This window comes from Ptychodera flava, chromosome 18 (genome assembly GCF_041260155.1).
Source record: "Ptychodera flava strain L36383 chromosome 18, AS_Pfla_20210202, whole genome shotgun sequence".
In the NCBI taxonomy this organism is placed as follows: domain Eukaryota; kingdom Metazoa; phylum Hemichordata; class Enteropneusta; family Ptychoderidae; genus Ptychodera; species Ptychodera flava.
This window is the reverse complement of record NC_091945.1, coordinates 19,195,503-19,216,284: the sequence shown is the minus strand read 5'-3', so window position 1 is coordinate 19,216,284 and position 20,782 is coordinate 19,195,503. Positions and strand designations below refer to the sequence as shown.

The 20,782-nt window shown below is 35.9% G+C and overlaps 2 protein-coding genes and 1 pseudogene across 5 annotated transcripts in view; 2 read left to right on the top strand and 1 right to left on the bottom strand.

Annotated features, from left to right (window-relative positions):
• Positions 1 to 36: 36 nt before the first annotated feature.
• Positions 37 to 6,074, bottom strand: LOC139117075 (protein zer-1 homolog). The gene is made up of 2 exons (XM_070679903.1): positions 5,991 to 6,074; positions 37 to 4,454 (listed from the first exon to the last, which is right to left on the bottom strand). The coding sequence occupies exon 2, from the start codon at positions 4,429 to 4,431 to the stop codon at positions 3,247 to 3,249; it is 1,185 nt and encodes a 394-aa protein (XP_070536004.1). The 5' UTR covers positions 4,432 to 4,454; positions 5,991 to 6,074; the 3' UTR covers positions 37 to 3,246.
• The window catches only part of LOC139117076 (ras-related protein Rac1-like), a 51,872-nt gene continuing 36,471 nt past the window's right edge, over positions 5,382 to 20,782 (top strand). The window contains exons 1-7 of one of the 4 annotated variants that reach the window (XM_070679908.1): positions 5,382 to 5,609; positions 6,575 to 6,727; positions 7,656 to 7,852; positions 9,088 to 9,256; positions 9,788 to 9,939; positions 10,282 to 10,396; positions 10,859 to 11,051. In XM_070679908.1, the coding sequence (XP_070536009.1) occupies positions 7,670 to 7,852; positions 9,088 to 9,256; positions 9,788 to 9,939; positions 10,282 to 10,396; positions 10,859 to 10,944 (705 nt within the window). In that variant the 5' untranslated portion in view covers positions 5,382 to 5,609; positions 6,575 to 6,727; positions 7,656 to 7,669 and the 3' untranslated portion in view covers positions 10,945 to 11,051. Of the gene's footprint in view, positions 5,979 to 6,453; positions 6,728 to 7,655; positions 7,853 to 9,087; positions 9,257 to 9,787; positions 9,940 to 10,281; positions 10,397 to 10,858; positions 11,052 to 20,782 lie in introns of all 4 variants that reach the window. The other 3 variants (XM_070679907.1, XM_070679906.1, XM_070679905.1) reach the window with 3 other exon arrangements.
• On the top strand, positions 12,015 to 16,199 carry LOC139117641 (rho-related protein racA-like; annotated as a pseudogene).

The window sequence follows — 20,782 nt, the reverse complement described above, 5'->3', positions numbered from 1 at the left end:
ACAAACACAATGTTACCACTATTACAAATAAAAATATTATTTTTCCATAAGAAACCAACTAAAAATTGAGCTTGTGTTAATCTGTTTGTGTTTTTTATCTGTGTTTGTTTTTTTTTTCCCTGGCTGACTGGTAGGTTTTTCAAAAATCTAAGAATGGCAAACAACAAATTTTCTTTTAATGGCCTTACAGTAAAATATTAAGTTAGGGGCACCCACATTACAACCATATGTAGTGACATAAAACAGCATCCCCTAGCGGCATATGGCAACAGAAATGGGCATATTGTGTGAGAAAACTGTCATTAAGGCATATTGATTTTGCACTAAATTTTTGTGTGGTCTTAAATGGTTACATACATGCCTGTCTTAAGGTCGAATGCACCTCAAGAACAGATGTTTGGACTCCAAAATCTTTTCATATTTTCTGGTCTACTGGTTGTGGCAACTCATTTTAAACTCTTGGAGTAAGACAAAATTTCAGTCTTTCCCCCCATAAAGTTAGCACAGGGACGGGACCATTTTGAATTTCATATATTTGTACCGTAAATGCTCCAGGTAATTTGTTTCTCCAGTACCAAAATTCATGCGGTGACCCTCGATTTTAATTCATGATTTGGTAAGAAAATGGTTGAAAGTTTCTCATTGATGAAAATTCAAGCAAACGTTTAAGTATTACATTTGGGATCATGTTGATCATGAATGGACAGAATTTACATATAAAAGATGAACACTGTGCTAAGTCTTTCTGATAAAAACAATTCAGCTTAATCAGGGGTCCTCATATGGCATATTAAAGTAACTGGACTCGATAATAAGAATATGATGATTTCAAAATTTCTCAGTGAGGGCAAAGCCTTCTTAGGCTTGACTAAAAGCTTTCTTTATCAATGGCTAAGAGCAATGTTAGCTCAACTGCATAAAATCTTTCAGATTGCCAGAAGAAACCAAACCATTTTGCTCAGTTGTTTCACTACAGTAAAGCATGTGCGTATTTTAGTGTATTTCAAGTTTCTGATCAATGCTACTGCTGACTCATCAGATTATACAAACCAACAAAACAAAGTGCAAACATGGTGACTTTGTCTCTCTGAAATAAAGGAGAAAGTGTACATGATTTCGTAAACATGATGTGACAACCAGGGTGTACTTAAGATCATAAATGGTACATGTAATCTAAAGAGACAATGGCTGTCACTTTTGACAGTAAATGTAGTGTTTTCCATACAGGCAGGTTCTCTTAGTTTTTCTTTCTCATATATGTTGAAATACTAGTACTAGTCATGCAAACATACTAGACTGTACCGTATTAGTCATGATCGCTGACAAATAAATTCTAGTCTGGACCAGAATTCAGTTATCAACAGTAACACTGGATATTATTGACCAAACATGGACGGGCTATGTGCCTGAGGACAGTGTTGACCATTTGGCTAATATCAGAAAGGCAAGTGATCTCCTGCTTTTTGGGCACATATGGTAGTCCTTCATTGGGGCAATAATTTTTTTATCTGTGCCTCTTCCACATAATTTTCGGAACTAAATTTTTTCTGTTTGCAAAAGACGATCATATTCTTGATTTCCATGATATACTGTAGTATATGTAAAATCCCCAAAATAAAAGATTTTTGTCATTGTATATACAGTATGAATTTATTTATGTCACAGTTCCTGGAATTTTTCTCCGGATAACGTTTTAAACACAGGATTAGCTGTACGGCGGCCATGTCGGAATATGTATGCAGTGGCTCTCTTTCATGAGAAACAGTGTAATTTGATAATTTTTAAATCAAGAAGTTGTCATCAAGTTGAATAAAATTCAGGTCTTTTCGCATGTTTCCATTGAATCCTATGGAATGTGAGAGGTTTGGTGTACGAGGCATGCAATAATACATACAATTAGAGGCTGTGCTAACAAGCTAAACGGTGGGCATCACGCCACGATTTTGGCAGTAGATAAAGAAACTCGTTTTTATCTTTGTTTCACAGATAGATCAACAGTACTGGAAAACACATCAAAAGTGAAAGCTAACAGAGCTTTAATTAAGAAATGGAACCCGTTATTCTGATTGTCGTGATCCAACAGAGCTTGAACAAGTGTGCAAGAACTTACAAAGCACCTACAGCAGTTCAGGGATTTAGGGAGCTTTTTCAGTAATTAAGGCACTTATATCTTTATTCATCAGAGCTTCCCTGAGCTTACCAACGTCTGTAGCCACATCTTTCCTGAGACCACGATAGCCAACAACCTGGTCGAACATGGACAGTCTCGCGGACTCATCCTCCCAGAGATTTGGTTGTTCCAAAGCGAGGATGCAAAATGCCACGGCAGTGTTAGACGGCATCATATTGGTTCTTGTAAGTGAGATATAGAGATGAAGGACCAAGTCTTCAAAGAAAGGCTGACACTCTGCATCCAGTACAAGGTTACAGATGACCCCTGCTACTGAGGTCATCATTTTCGTATTTTGCTGAACTGAGACATCGAACCCTTCACACCAACAAACGTCAGGCATGTGGAGCTCTTCAGCAAGACATGTATAGGGTGGTCTGTGAGCTTTGGATTGGCCAAGCAACTCGTTACAGTGTAGCATATGATTGATGCAGAATTTGATCATGGGTACCCCACCTCCGAACAAAATTGTCCCCTACTATTGCCAAAAGCCGTCACTTTCTTGAGAATGTGCCATCCAACATTCAGTGGTTCCACAGTGTCGTCAGGATCTGGGTAGGGATCATTAGGGTTCTCTGTTTCACCATGCCTAATTACCATGTTGATCAATGTCATAGTCAACTGCACCACATCATTGTCAATGAGTTGGGCTATCTTGTCAGCATCAGCGGTATTTATTGTCATTACCAGAAGGTCGAACAGGTCCGGCATATCATAGATGATGTTCTCTGTGACAAATCTGAACAGGATCTTGACAAACGGAATGAATTCAAGGTCACTTTCCCACATTTCGAGGATACTGAATGCATCACAGACACTGTCTACGAAGGACTGACCGCACTGAGGTCGTGCAGCTGAACGCAGCACTGCCCGGATCATTTGTTGGTGGAGTTTGCCCTTAGGAAACTTAAGGCCATCTTCTGAGTATTTGGTAATGATTGAGCACAACATATCAATGCACTGAACATGAAGGTCAGTATCAACAGAATGATACGACATGGCTCGGAAAATACTCTTGGCGACACGGACCATCACTTCTTCACTCTCAAGAAGTCGGTGGTGTCTATGATAGATGGTCAGGACTTTGAGAACCTACGCCGCCTTTCGGTGTACACCTCCAGAGCAACCAGTAGTGTATCTTTGGTTAGTCCTCCGGCGACCTTCTCTGCAGGCACATGAGTATGCTTAGACCGTTGTCTTCTTTGGTCTTCATTTGGCGGAACACCATCTATCCACCTCGTCATCCACATTCCAATGAAATCTAAAGGGCGCCTCAAACGTTTCAGTCCAGGTATTGAGCTCTGAACATAAACATTAGGATCACTCTCATCTGCCAGCTCTTCGTCCCACGAGCCCAGGTTATGTCTTGAGATATCTAGAGATCTTAAGGTTGGTGTACTCTCGGCTAGCTTTGAGAGCATTTGAGGGGTGATAACGTTTGTGAGAAAACGGGGCTGGCCGAAGGTCATTCCGGTCGGTTCCTGTGATACATCCAGGTGTTGCAGACGGGGCATGGAGCAAATTATATTCCAGCTATCAGTGATTAACTTCGGCTTGCAGTTGTAGAGCACCAGAGATTGTAGTTGTCCGGCTACCAGGTTTAGAAAGTCAAGAGACTTGGTTGAGTGGACTTGAACTTGATTAGACATGTCAAGCGAGGTCAAGTTCTTAAGTTGGCTAAAGAACTGCTCCACCAGGTGGGTTTCGAATTTCAAGAGTTGTATGGAGTTCACATTCAGAGACATTAGATTTGTAAAGTTGAAGTTTTGCATTACTTCTTTGGTGATAATACCCCTGCAAAAATCAATATTCAAATGTTGCAAGGAGTCTTTACACCGCAATAAGTTTTCCATGGTCTTGGCGGTAACACCACTGCAGTCAGATATATCTAAAGATTGTAAATTGTGCTTGAAAAGCGCCTTCAGGCCATCATCAGATATGTCATCACACCCATGGAGAGCAGCACACTTCAGTGAAATATTTTCCGCTTGTCCAAGGAGATAAAGAAATGCATTGTCCACTTTGCCGTCTTTCACAAAGTGCATCAGAAGTTCATCCATGATGAGACTTGGTAGGCATATGTTCGGCCTAAGGCGGACAGCTGCCCCCGTTTCATCAATTTGGAAGAGTGCCTTTGGACATCGGAAAGACACAACCTTTGCATAGTTGAATAAAGATTCTGGATAATACAAATCTGGGTTACATGTACATGACCCAGGCATCTCCTGGGACTCATCCCTATTGACAGCTGCTGCTTCCATGGACTGTCCAGTATCTAGTTAATCTAAAGAAAAAAGAGAAACATGGATATTATTCAAACAGGGTATTAAAACTGTTTGGTACTGTAACAGAATAAGGCTATCATGTATCATACACAATTAAGCAAAACCAAGTACCTATTGTGTCTATATGTCTATGTAAATCTTGCTTTTCGTGAATACCCTGATGAATGCACAGAATACAGGATTGACTGGAAAATAATAAAGCAATGCAATCCATACTCCAACGTCACAAAAAAATGCAATCTGTGCCTCCACGAGAAATTCATACTCCTCAGATATCCAGAAATGTGCTCCCTCAACAATAGAAACGAATTAGTATCGACCTGCAGACACAGGAGAAAATTTCTCTTGTGCAGTCACTAATTATTCAACCATTTGCAACAAACAGGTGCCAACAAAAACAAACAAAAGAAATCGTTCCCGCCCAAAGTTTCAGTCGATCACAGCCACCCGATGAGTGTAGGCGGCTCTGCAGCCTATACGAAACAAATTTGTATATATATATATATATATATATATATATATATATATATATATATATATATATATATATATATATATATATATATATATATATATATATATATATATATGACGCTCAGGTTCTGAAATGACGCGCCCGGTAACCAGAAACGATCTTTCTGGCCCAATGGAAGAAAAGGTGTCAGGTCAAATTCCATCACTTTCATTTGACAGTCATTTGGTTGGCAGTATCGTGTAGATTACCCCTGCGAAGAGCCATCGCTCGAGGGCGTATCTTACAGCCCCCGACCCCCCCCCCCCCTCCCCTGGACTTAGCCACTGATCTTCAGTAATCCCGTCCGGCCTTGCCCCTTCTCGCGAGCAAGTGCATGATTTCCGCTTCGCGGACGCACGCAAAAATCAAATGGGTTGCGCCAAGCTGTTGCCGTAAAAGGGGGATACAGTTTACGACGATGGCCTTGCTAATTTTTCGCGCCTTACCGAACAAAGCTAGCAAGAGGACCTTTCATCACAAAATAACGTCAAAAGGTCGTGCATCCAACAATGAAGACACGAACAAACGCAACTTTGGACCCATCTAACACAAATGACATGAAGTGTTTTCTGCCGCTACGATGAAATTTCCATGGAGGTTTCTTCAAAGGGGTCACTGCGGGAGTGACACACAGACATCAGTAAGTTTCCGATAGCAAGCAGCTTCACATTTAGTTCGCTCAGATGTGAAATGCCTATTCTAACCGGCAGCCGAGACAAAATGACGGCCAATAGGTTTAAAAAACAAAATCGTGCCGCCAGTGTACCCTAAACTGGAGGTGCTATAGTATAGTAATAGAAGTACATCTCCTGCTCCTACGAGGGTTACTCGGTGTTGTGAAACACTCGTCATGTCCTGTGACTGTAGCTAGTAGACTAATGCACCACCGACTGAATACGCTAACAATAGTATACACGTCATTGCAACGTCTTTTCGGGAAACAGACACAACTATACATAATTTCCAGTACCTACTTACTTGGAAGATATCGTTTCTAGGGTTAAGAGAGGTTAGTATTTACCTTGAATGCTAATGTTTTGCTCCAACAACGAAGGTGTCGGTACTGCAGACTGAGACCATATATAGTGCAATGGTGAACTTTGACCTCTGCAACTTAATATTCTCGACCGCGGGTCATCCGGGTACTTGCGGTTTTTTACGTCATTTTTGCGTCACAGCGCCGTGAAGGGGTTCGGATTTTTCAACCACCAAAACAATATTCAAAGTTTCAATATACATTAGTGACATAACTTTTAGTTCTGATTTCCTCCACACAATTTCTGTATCATTTGCTCTTCTGTATCGTCTGATCTCTCATTCACCGCGCTCGTATGTGTTTCACCTACTGACGTCACTCCGCGGTCGAGAATACCTTAGATTTGAAATATCTAATTATTATCTAATCGTGACGAAAATCTTTCATATAATTTGATAAATTATATATTATATATATATTTGTATCTTATTTATGTTGGTTTCGAAAGCATTGGAAATTTTCAAATAATCGAATCGGTATCGACAAATGATTAGTATAGGGGAATGATGTCATATCTCCGCTCGCAAATAGCAGTCAGGACTTCCCTCTATACGCTATCTGATTGGCAGATATTTTTAGCTATCGTGAGTCCTGTATAAATGACACTCATCGTCGCTTGAAGCCAGGAGAACTTTCAAAACAAGTCGACCGTCACGTCGTGAAGTACTCACCGTCGGAACCTCTGAACTCTATCCTGCAAACCCAATTTTTTGTGTGAAAAGGTAAGATATTGGTATATTTTAAGCATGGATATTATTATTCGATGTACTTTGTGCGACCCACGCATAGGGGCAACGGGACTGGCGTCTATGGCTTAAATTTCTTTCGGAAGAAGAAACACTGTACTGTCAGACCACCTCCGTCCCGTCACCTAATACATTCGCAGAGGACTCAGACATATGCTGTGAAATTGGAATAACTGTTTGACGGAAATCATAACCACGGAAATTACTTTGAAGAAAGGTTTCCCACCTTCAACTTGATCAACCAGGTCCTGCATTGCGTAGTGCATTTGCAAAAAAAAAAACAAAAACAAAAAAACAAAACAAAAAAAACAAAACAAAAAAAAACCGTTTACAATATCATTGCTGTTTTGAAGGTAGTAGCTGGTCAAACTTAGTGGCAAATATTGATTTTTTACCTCTGTGCATTACCCAGGTTATAATGTACCCGCCTATGCATACATTTTAATATATTTATTTTTCTAAAACAGACAAAAAGTGATTCACATTTATTTCCATTCAACTGTTTTGTTTGACGATCTCCAATAAAGTTTCACAAAATATAAGTATGCCAGTTAGAAGATTCTGATATCTTATTTGAGGAAATTGTCACTCGGTGTTGAATTTCTGTCAGTCACTTGCTTAATATACATGTAGGTGCCGTGACAACTTAAAGGTATACTGTCACCTGTTCCAATTTTGCTGCAGTTACCATGGAAAGAGAAAATCTAACCAATCACAGATTTTAAGCGGGTGGCCACTTTTTAAAAAAAGTGCCCTCACATGGGCATACCAAGGAATGCCCCTTGACCATATATGGGCATATTGAGATTAAAGGTGACTATGTGCTTCATCTTTGCTATAACATAACTTTAATTCCCGGTGAATAAAATTTAATTGTAGATTTGAAAAATAATTATATTTACAGAGCAAACTGATAAAATGCAGAACCTGAAGATGACCGTGGTCGGTGATGGTGCAGTTGGTAAGAGCTGTCTTCTAATAGCGTACAACACTGGCTCCTTCCCTGGGGAGTATGTGCCCACCGTTTTTGACAATTATTGTGCTAATACCATGGTAGATGGAAAGCCATACAGCATTGCATTTTTTGACACTGCTGGGCAGGTAAGTTCCCTAACTACCATAAACTTTCAAGACTTGCTTCTAGAAAATAGATAAATAGAAATATAGTATGTGAAGATTGTTTGCTTTAGGCAAACTTCACAAGCTTTAAATTTTGCCAAAGCTAAAATATGAGGGTGGGGATTTGGCCGAGCAGTTTTGAATTCGATGTCTTCACTGGATGACTGGATGTTGTACGTTATGAGTTCAAATCCGATAAAAAATTTTATGAATTAAAAAAAAAGTCTCTAAAAATATGAGAAATTGTGCAAAAGCAAAAAATTAGTTCATTTCCCATTATGTAACACAACTAAACTTCAAATAAACTCCTGCTATATATCATCTCCATATATGTACACTGATTAGCATACCAAACTTAAAGCTCCATAAACTATATCTTTTGGCTATTTTTTCAGAACGTTTGTTTTGTGGTTTCTCTACACTTTCTGCATTGAATCCGTAAACTGTAATTTAATACCAAGTATTTAGCAAATCAACACAACCTATATGAGATAATATCCATTGTTATTGTTGAAAATCGTATTCAAGTCCGAACTAGAATTCATTTGTAAACAATAAACAATGATCAATACACACATACAAGCTGTGTTGACAAAAAGAATACTCGAAATTTCAACATGATAAATGGATTAGGGTCAGACACGGTAGTTGATGTACAGAAGCAGAATACTGAAAAACTTGCAACAATTTACAGCTTATGTCCTTTTAAATAAAATACTTACAATATCAAGATCCATGAATAAATCAAATTAAAATTAATAAATTATTATTAAATTATTATTAAAATATTTCTATCAACTTTTTTCTAACCTTTCCTAAAATTCATAAGATACTCATCAGGTAAGAAGTTATGTAATAATTCCTTTGTTTGATATTATTCGTATGTTTTTTAATGAATATATATATATATATATATATATATATATATATATATATATATATATATATATATATATATATATATATGTGTGTGTGTGTCTTAAATGGCCTGTTGCCGTAATTTTTGATGATGTCTTAAATGGCCAGTTGCTATAACTTTTGATGATTTTTTTCACTATTTTGTTTTTAATGTACTGTTCCTTGTTTAAAATTGCATACGCATGTTGAGGTATGCAGTATTCAGCTTATCAACTCAACCAGTACATGTATAGACTGCATCATATCTGCACATTTCAAGGATTTAAAATTTCTTTCTTATAAATTTGTTTTATCCATAGGAAGACTATGACAGACTGCGCCCTCTATCATACCCAATGACAGATGTCTTTCTCCTTTGTTTCTCCATTGAAAATGAATGTTCATTGGACAATGTTGAATCCAAATGGTTGCCCGAATTGAAACATCATATGCCACATACTCCAATCATCCTTGTGGCAAACAAAATTGGTAAGAAAGTATAAACTGGTATATTTTAATGAAAACTTCCAAGTGATGCTTGTTTTTAAAGCTTTTATTCCCTTGTATAATCCTCGTATAATGATTCTTTCTTTTTTAAACACAATAGAAGAGCATCGACCTATTGACTGTGAATTTGTACAGACATAATGAAAGTTATGTACAAGGCAATCAATACTATTTGCATGTCACAACTGTTACATTTACATATCAATTGACATTTTACTGTAGCTAAGAATTTTGCTTGCATCAGAGAGGTGTGTGATCTGGGGATATATTTTAAACTTTCCAGGCATTAAATTTTTATAACGAGATGGAAGACTCCTTCTGTCAGTGATAAGCAGCCACCAATTTATATTTCCGAAACCTGTGCTGATGGTGCTGAATAGTCAAGTCTGCAAATTTTGTTTGTTGAATTCCAAATCTATGCTAATACTATAATTCAAAGGCTTCCATAGTGAGATTACTTCGTCACCTATTATTCTTTAAGAAATAATTAACTCTTTTTGATTTCACGTGAAGATCTCAGAACCAGTGGCACTCTCAGTCATCGCAGAACAACGGATTTGTTGACTTATGAAAAAGGTCTAGAAGTTGCCAAAAGAAATGGAATGAGATATTATGAAACAAGTGCTCTCACATCCACAGGGCTGAAGACTCTATTTGATGATGCAGTAAGTAATATCTGTTGTTGTGTGGACTTTAAGAGGAATGTTAAATCACAGAAATTTGACATCGATGGATTTTTCTTAAACTCAAATCAGTGTTTTTCTTGAAACTGACACCACAGACAAGTAGTATGGATATTTCAAAAATATGTGGACATGTCCAATGAACCCTCTACGGATCAATGACCAGGCTGCTTCTGAAAACCACTGATTTACAAAAGATTTGTACATTAGTGCAACAGAGGGCGCTTTTCTCCATGTCCCCAGATTTGCTGATTCTGTTTGAATATGGTAAAATTCAGCAACTGGTAATTCTCAAATTAAATTTGTACACCACATTTATCACAGGTCAGGCTTGGAGCGCAGGGTTCTGGCAGTGGAAAGTCGAAGAAAAAAGGTTTTGGTGGTTTTGGATCCAGGAGCAAAGACAACTTACCTCTGCCTCCAATTATGCCTCCAGCTGGTGAGTTAGGAAACTTTTCAAGATGATATGCAAAACATGAAGCTGAGATTGTAATTATACTTTCAGTTTTCTGGCTCCACTGTCAGCAACACAAAGCTGAACCAATAGGTGGATGTGCAGTCATCTGGCGTCCAATTTTTTTACATTTAAAGCTTCTTCTTCAAAACAGCCAGTCCAATTCATGGAGTACAGGTCCCGAGGGATGACCTTAATCAGCTTTGTGCAAAGTGGTATGAAATATGCAAATTTGTATTTTTGAGGCCAATGTTGCTATTTTGGGCAAAAATCTTCCTCTCCTTAATGGCTGCGTCTGACAGCTTAATATTTGGTGTACAGGTCTCCATGGATGACCTTATTCAGATTTGTTCAAATTGATATGAATATATGAATTTGTGTTTTAAAGGCCACACCCCTGTCTCTCATCATGTCCTTTGAACTTTGAACTTTGATTTTCTATTTTAGGACAGGCTCCATGGATTGAAATTAAGACATCAACTTTCAGCGAGCACTGGTACAAAGTGCTGGAAAACCCGTCCATGCTGATGTGACCTTTATCGTTGAAGACACTCGTCAGTTGCAGGCACACAAACTTATCCTGTGCAGTGCATCAACCTATTTCTGCAGAGTATTTGGAGTACAGCCATTACTCTTGGAGGTTAGATTAAAATTTGTGTTTACATTCTAAGTCTGATGCATACAGCGACAGTTAAGATTTAATTAATTTTTAATCTTACTCTGTGAACCTACGATTTTTTAAAGCAAATATATATGATTTTGAATGAACATTTTATATGTATTTTAAGTTGTTTATGATAACATAGTAAGATTTTATTTGATACCATGACCATGATCTTTGCATATTAGCATGATATTAGTTTAATTGCTGCAATTACAAAGTGAGATAATTCATCAACTTAGTGATATTGTCACATAGTTTCTCTATGCTTTCTATTTAGAAAATGATATAAAGCTAGAATATCATTTCAATGCACTTTTAAAGCCCCAATAGCTGCTAATTTTATGCATTATTTTCATGATTTTATTTTCAAACCAAAGTTGGTTCATGTAAATGAGTTAACTGAAGGATGTGTATTGAAGTATCACTGCTCGCTGATTTGGACCATACCCAGACATTTTTACAGGCTCGATAATAAACAGGTGCCGCACCCATAAAATGGCGCCCCCCACAGGAAATTACAAAAAATAGTATTTCCTGCACATACGCATCGTGACGATAAAGCAAACAAGCATGATGCCATTTACTTGAATGCACAACACACAATGGCCAACATTTTGTTGTTGTAATCTTTATTTTTTCTGTTATATGATTAGTTTTTGAAAATGGCGGGAAGTCTAAAATGATGTTAAAACGTCTGAATTTACATGCCACTTCTGACACTGCATGGCAGTGTTGTACACTTTTTCAATCTCTAATGGGTCTTATTCAAAGAAAACTCTCTGAAAGCTAAGGATATTTTGAGATCAGTTTATTAAACATTTACAACTATTGGGGCTTTAACACAGAGGGTAGTATAAAGTCTTTTCAGAACAGAAATAGTGTACCTGTCTTTGGACAATAAGTACAACAATACTCCCTAGGATCATACTAACTAATAATATGGGTCAGATAGTCTCTAGTATGGACATTTTCCGAGACATTTTTTCCGTTTCATATTTTCAGTAAGTTCTTTTCATTATCAAAGTTTGGGACAAGAGATAAAGTGTTCCTGATTGAAATAGTTTGCTAAGTTATTATGGGGCTGAGTCAGTACACTCTTTAATTTTCAGTAAAATGCCGGGAATTTTTGAAGATTATGAGAGGGTTGGCATTGTGTACACCATTAGGCATGCAGTGGCTTACATTCAGACTCTATTGCTTGTCAGCCAAAGCCATTGAGACCAATCCTCTAAAATCATCACTACTTCCTTTTTTCATCAATCTGTAATACTTTCTGTCACCAGAATATCAGCTCAAGGGTAATGTACCAGTGAAGCCGTTTTCTAGAAATGACATGAATGATGGAAAAGTGATCGGCATTTCTAACATCATGGATGAAAGTGGCTACGAAATCACTGGTGGTACAAAAACTATGATCACAATCAGTGCAGACATTACGTTTGAAACTTTCAAACATGTATTAGAATTCCTTTACAGTGGTAAGAAACATTCTACTTATTTTTGTGTTCTTAACACATTTTTTTTCATTGTTTATTCAGCCTGCTTCTTTCATTTAATTCTACTTTGGATATCATTATTTCTATAATGTGCAATTAAAAAATTAACAGGTAATGCATTACTTAAATTTCAACTTAGAATAAACAATTTATAATATTATAATTTAGAATTAGTGCTTTCCCATTGATTTGAACTGCCTTCCTTTTTGTCTCCTCACAGGCCTACCCAGGCTGCCATTAAATCCATCGGATGAGTTGCTTGACAACTTGACAAAGCTGCCAAAACTTCGAACTCCCTAGGCTGGCTGAAGTTTGCAAGAATGTAACCAATGATGAGGAGTTCTTGAACCCAAGCATTGGAACCTACCTCAATGATTGCACTGGGGCAGTTATGAAGAAACTGTTTTTGAATAAATCAAAGTTTTCTGACATTGTATTTAATGTTGGAGGTAAGTTCTATACCGGTTCGTTCACAAGTCCACAGCTTCAATGCATTCTCTTCTGTTAAGGTAGTTTGCACCTCAAATTTGAAAGATTGACACTTTTGCTCAAATTTTCCATGAGGCATTTTTTTATCTTTCCTTTTGAAATTTAAAGAATAAAAATCAGGGGTTACTGCTCAAAATTTGAGAAACCAGTTAGCCAACATTTACCGATTCTTCAATTCAAAATGGCCACCATCCCAGTATTAACTCTACTGGGAAATTAAAATTTGATTTTCGGTTAAATATAAGCTATTAAGCTTTGCTTCATCCATAAGCTTCAAAATGGTGCCCACAATACAGTAGTAGATCAAAACCCTTTTGTAAAAGTTTGAGAGTCTGAATGTCTGTTCCTGAGATGCATCATCCTACCCGAATTTGTATATCCTTTTCCTGGTGTGTTACTGTGTTACACACATATAAAAAAATGACAAAGTGAGGAACTCATGCTGAAACTTTGTTAAAGGAAACGAAAAAACTTCCTCAACACATACAGCCCGGAGGAACATATATATAACTGGCGCATGACCAGCTACTTGAATCCAAATTTGTCTAATTCTTTAACTTTATATTACAACACACAGGTCTTCCACAAAAAAAAACAGTATCCTGTGACTATAAACTGATTTTAGTTTTACGGAATTTTTGTTCTGTTGGTTTTTGGTAGGTACGACTGTGTATGCTCACAAAGTTGTCCTGACTGCAAGATGCGAAGTCATGTCAGCCATGTTTGGTGGTCATTTTGCTGAGAGTTCAAATTCAAAGGTAAGATCTCCCTAACAGTGAAACCAAACACGTGACAAGAGACTACTAGAAGTTGCCTATTTCTCTTTGAAAACAGTGTCTCAATGTTTTTTCACCCGTTGACGATTTTGCTGATGTACTACCGATAAAACATAATTTTGCTACAACAGTAATGGAAAACTTCATCATTATTCCTTTCAAATATACGTTCCTACTCTTTGATATTTAGTAATTAATGTGAAATTCTTTACTCAGGTTGAAATAAAAGACACAGAATTAGACTGCTTCTTGGCTCTGCTGGAGTACCTATACACAGACCATTCTCCAATCGAAGAGACCGACTCGGTAGGAATACTCACCCTGGCCAATCAGTTCTGTCAAGACAGATTGATTAATTTATGCGAGCTTTACATCACAAAAGAAGTTGAAAGGTCAACAGCCAACAACATTGAAAAGGCAGACATTGATGTCATTGGATTGCTTTATGTTTCACAGGTATGGTTCATTTCATTCTGATAAGGGTAATATGCGCCTCGAAAGTGAAAGGCTTAAACTTTCCCTAAAATTTTCCTCAAGGAATCTTTCAACCATTCACTTTAAAAATCAAGAATAAAAGTTTGGGTCACAATGCAAATTTTTGAATCAGAGAAACAAATTACCAAAGATTTACCCAAATTTGAAATTCAAAATGGCCACCATTCCTGTGGTAACTCTATGGAGAAAAATGAAATTTCTGATTTTAAAACAGCTAAGACCATGAAAGTTTTTCTTACTCAAAGGGCTTCAAAATGAACCCCAACAAGTGTTAGATCAGAAAAGAATAAAACAAGTTCCAGAGTTCGAATATCTGTCCCAAGAGGCGCATTCTACCTAATGGGTGACAACTTTGTTGCATTCTTCATCCAAAAGGTTTATCAAGCAAAATGCCACAACTAATTTTGCAAATGACAGAACAATTTTTGTAGGTCAAAGTCTAATAATCTGAATATTGGTCCCACAGAGGTATTGTGTCATAAGTATCTGCTTTATAACCAATTTAACCTTCATGCAAAGTAGTAGACAAACCTTTGCTTTGTTTTGTTTTTTTCACTTGAACATTAAATACGGTTAGTTTTCAATCGGATTCGAACCCACAACATACGGCATCAGTCGCATAGCTGAGAGGCCACAGAGAGAACCGCTCGGCTAAATCTCCACTCCAAAAAAGAGTGGCTCAATAGCCGGCTAAGTTGTTACATTTTTCTGACTGAGACCGCTCAACACGTTGTAGAGTTCTGAAGCACTCACGCACGCATGCTCACTATCATACATCGCACATACACACTATATCGAAGCGAAGAAAAATCTCTTCCAAATGATTGAAAACACAGCAAAATAATACAACAACCACACAATCGCTTCATTTGTAGCAGTTGACTTGGTTTCTAAACTGCAAGTTTCTAATTAAGTTTTAGGAAATTTTCAAATCACCATTTCATCATACTAACAGCAGTAGAACTAGAAATTCATGGATACACAGTATATTTTTCCTTGGACTTGTGTCATTTTATGTGTTTTCAAAGCAATCATGGCATATCTTTCAAATGTCATCTCTTCTTTGAGTCTCCACAATTACCAACTTTTCTAAGATTTGACTATTTGTGCACAGAATTTTCTCCTATTTAATTTGACATCCTAGATGGTCAGATGACCAAAGTAGTCCACTAGTAAGTGAGTCTAACCTTTCCCTACACAATATGAAGTTCATTCACATACTACTGTTATATAATTTCTTCCTTTACTTTCCAACTTTCTTACCTGCAGCTTCACAATGCAGAACAACTGTCCAAATGGTGTCTGCATTTTATCTCCACCAACTATGTGGCATTTAAAAGCAGGAATGAATTCTCTCAGCTCAAAGGTGACAACCTGGAGTATGTGACAACAAACCAATGGCCACCAGTCACCTACCTGAAGGAGATTGAAGAGTACGAAAAACTGATGGCAAAGCGAGGAGATGTTAAATGTGTGGTCATGTGAAAATTTTGTATAAGTTTATCATCAAGAGTGTGAAATGTACTTCGGTCAGGTAGTTACTGGCTCCTAGACAACGCACCTGCATGTCAGCGATTTAACCGTTCCACCATCATGGTTTGTCCCAAACGTATTCTGATCGTTGACCTGTCTAAAGGTGATGGGGTGAACAGGTTGAACTTTGGCAACGATATAACGCAAAACAGCTATCCCTAGGTACTGATGAAGGTACCTTACATACACTGTCAAGACCTTGTACCCTGGCAGCATTTCGTAAAGTAAAGTATCAGTTTGTGTCTCCATTATGTGAGGGCGCTCATTAAATTACAGTTGTTTATTGCAAAGTAACCTATGATCTTCCAGAGGCCAGAGTGCATGTATACCTCATCACTGGCTATTTACTGACTCGGTCACTTTTGTCATCTTATTATTCTATGACCTTTCTGTAAAAACATTATTTTCAGATTAATTCTCTTATTGTTGTGATAACATACATATGTATGTTACAATGCAGTTAGCAGTTTTATATTTTTGAGCCTAATTTTGGCAAGCCATATTTGTATTTATATTGTTAAGTGTCAGTGATGGATTCTGCGTAATTCATTGATTTTGGAACACATTTTTGGCTCTGCATTTATTAAAGTTTTTAAAATGTTATTTTTATTACTCAAAGTCACATTTTGAAATCCACTTTTACGATGGATAAGATTTTATTTTTGTTGACTGTTGTTTTATCGCTGGTGCTTTATCAGCCACCAGGATGGCATTTTTGAATATTTGGCCCAGGATTTATCTACAACAAATATTCACCGAATAGTCTGGTGTTTCATTATGAAAGAGTAAAAATTCCTACCTTGCATGTGTGAGGCTGTTTTTTTCAGTTGATGTATTGCACAAAGAAGTGCGTATTTCACAAAACATTTTTGCTGAATTTTGTTTCAGTTGTTGATTTTTATATACCAACAATAAAGTTAAACAGGAAACTTGATGGAAGAGATTTTGAAAATGTCTTTTTTATTTATTTAAGTGGCTCTTTCTGAGTATTTTTTCCTGAGTTTGAGTGATATCAATAGTAGCTATTGTTGTTTAACTTCTTGAAACATGCTGAAACACTGTACACAACCTCAACTCTTCTTGCAGCCAGACAATATTAAGCATTCAGTGAACATTTTACGGTCTGTACCTAAAAATTGAGCTGAAAGGTTTAAGTGTACAAGTCTAACCATGCATGATTGAAACACTCTTACGTAAAGTTTGACCATACATGTATGCCAACTTTTATAGTGAAAATTTGATGGATGGTGACTGTCATATAGACAAGGATAGCAACGTCCCTTACATTGATGGAATGTTTACTTGACACAGAAAGACAAGTCAAAACACAGGGAACACAGGCCCTTTGTTTGTTTGTCTGTTTATGTGTGTTTGTTTATTAGGGACAGTTGATTATTTCAATATAGTAAAAAATCAATGAAAAGCTGTTCATGTTGGTCAATAAAGAATGGTGTTTGTTTTATTTGTTAGTTTACAAGTACAGTGAATAAATAATACTCTAAAAACTTTCTAATGCAATCCCACACATCAACCTCATCGCAAAGGCAGGATATGCTTTATTTTCCACATATGAGATTGTATAAGAAACGTTTTAGAGCATCATTCATTCACTATATTTGTCAATAACAAACAAACAAACCAAAGCAAAATAAACAAACAAACACTGTTCTTTATTAATAAAATATAAATACAAATACTACTATTTATTAGCTCTTTATTGTTAAAGGAAATAATCATAAGTGACAAATAAACAAAAACACATAAACAAACAAACAAACAAGGGACCTGAGTTCCCCTGTGGTCAAAGTGGGAAAAATCCATTTTGTTTGAGTCACAAACAAAATCATTTTTTTTCATTCAGTTAAGGAGTAATTTTTGACACTTTTGAAGTTATGTACCATGGTAATTTTGAATAGTGAGTATCTGTATGCAAGTTTTCTGTATTTTCTTGATATCACAAGAATGTCAAAATGACTTCACAAAAATTGATGAAACTTGCTGTTTACATTGAAGATACCTATGATAACATTTTTGAAATCATTCAGCATTTTACTAAAGCTAGTTACTAATTTGCATATTTAATTAACTTTTCTTAATTAAGATATACATCTTAATTGACTTGATCAAAGTTATGAAACTTGCTTTGCACATTGAAGATACTATGATACAACAATACTGAAAGTCATTTAGCATTTTATTGTAGGTAATTACTAATTTGCATATTTAATTGAATTTTTCTTATTGAGGATATATCTGAATTGACTTGATCAAAGTTTAAGAAAACTTGCTATGAACATTGAACATACTATAATATAATTTCAGAAAGTCATTTAGAATTTTTGCCAAAAGCTAATTATTTGCATATTTAATGAACTTTGCTAATTATGGAGCAGACAAAAACTTGCTAGATGCAATGATATGGCATTTATGAAGGTTGTTTCAGCATTTTAGATAAGCTAATAATTTATTTGTAAATCTAATGAACTTTCACATAATTAGGGATATATATATATATATATATATATATATATATTCTGTAATCTCCCTTGTAGACATCTTCAACCTGATGAAGTCCTACTTTTAGGATGAAACTTTGTATCAAAATCACCAACAGAATAAACAGAAAAATATACAAGCAGATCAGTAGACGTGTTGCAATTTTATTCATCCACTATTACCAAACCACGCTACGAACAACACTGGGAGCTATCGGTACATCTCGAGTATACGTGATATATATATATATATATATATATATATATATATATTATATATATATATATATATATATATATTATATATATATATATATATATATAATATATATATATATATATATATATATATATATATAAGAAACAGTAGGAATTCAGGTGATCCCCAGTGAAGCGTGGAATGGGGTGAAGATAGAAGAAACTTGGGTTGAAACACACTACCACACCTGGTTGTTAGGTTTCCAAACGTATTTATTATACCTCAAACGCAACATTTCGCTCTAAATTTAGAGCTCTCGGCGTAGGTCCAGACAGTTTTGACCGTACTCACAACCTCGAGAAAACACCTGAAGAAGCTCTAAATTTAGAGCAAAAACGTTGTGTATGAGGTATAATAAATATGTAACAACCAGGTGTGGTAGTGTGTTTCAACCAAAGTTTCTTCTATATATATATATATATATATATATAGTATATATATATATATATATATATATATATATATATATATATATATATATATATATATATATATATATATATATATATATATATATAACACCTGATGGCCTAAATATTCACAGCTTAGCTGCTCCCATTGTCTTTATTCAAATTCCAACACTTGTAGTGCCCTCCCAGCCACACTATAAATACGCATAAAAACATTCTCTCAACATCTGAACCATTCAGGTAAGAACTCCTGTATTTTCACCATACTCTCACTTAGCATTTACTCTGCATGTTGAATGAACTTTCATAATTAGGATTACATATATCTGAAATGACTTGATCAAAGTTGACGAAACGTTGGCATGTTCATTGAAGATACTATGAGCTTTCACATTTTGGCATATAAAGCAAAATACATTTGCTATATAAAGTCGTGATACAATGACATCAGTAATAGAAATTTAGCATTTTTTATTTCAGCTAATTACATATATCTACAGGCAATGATCTCTGTAATTAATCTGTGGTGAATATTGTTCATGATGTTGATCATAGCAGTTTCAATGAAATTAAAACTTATTGCAAAAGGGTCAATTTACAGACAACTGCAACATATACTGAAACATGAGCATTTCAGTTCATTTCTCTTTTTCTTTATTTCACAAATAAATGTACCTAACTAGAGTAGCATGATTGAAACTTCATACGTTTACATGACTTCCATTTTGGATTTCAACAAAGTATCAACTCGTATACATGAGCATCCATGGAGAAAACTGTAAATACAGTTTCTTTCCCATTCAAAACTACCGCTATACCTGTACTTTTGTAGCAGTTTAAAATTGATATAAATGCTTATGATTAGAGTAGGGAAGTTAGAAGTGCATATGTGTACAGTAACTTTATATATAATTTCTTCCAAAACTATCCATTCACAATAATTTTGAGTCTACTGGATGATGTAGTATTTTCATCGGAAGCCGGCTGTATCGGCATTTTCGTCAGTAGGGATAACCTTGTTATTAGGCAGTTCCAAAAACATGTTTAACCTGAATGTCAGACATTGCAATCAAATATGAAATGCGGATTATCCTCTTATGAAAGGACAACCTTAATTTCCCCTTCTTGATTAGGCAATAAAAATAAAAATAAAAAAAATAAAAAAAATTGTGCTGTTCCTAAACATGGTTTTCAAAAATAGGTTAGGTATATCGGCAGGTATTTTTTTTGCCAAAATATTTTTATTTTTAAGTATGCTTTATTTTCAGGGATTCAGGGCGATCAAACACCTGCCACAACATTTCCACAAAAATGTATCATACATATAAAACGAATAAAAATTAAAAGAAATCCCCATTCAAGCAAAATTCACATGCCAGGTAATGAATGCGTGTTTTTATGGGTTTTTCTTTCTTATTTTCACTTTTGTGTTTACGTAGCTTCAAAAATTTCAGGTCAGCGGGAAAAGAATAGGGTAAGTCGGGTTATCAGAACAGCACAATTTTTTCTCTGCCTTATAATAAACATTTTTGGCCCAAATGTAAACTGATTTTTGAGTCAGCATCTTTCAATCCGAGGGAAACAATCTCCCTACCGACATTATGAAGCTTCCAAACTATAAGTCCCTATTTGTCTGTATGTGTTCTAATTAAATTGAAGACTGGGATCCTAATTTGCCTTGTTATTGTAATCTTTGCTGCTGGCAACTTTCAAATGTTAGAGAAAATGAGAACAATGATTCCAAAGGTAATAAC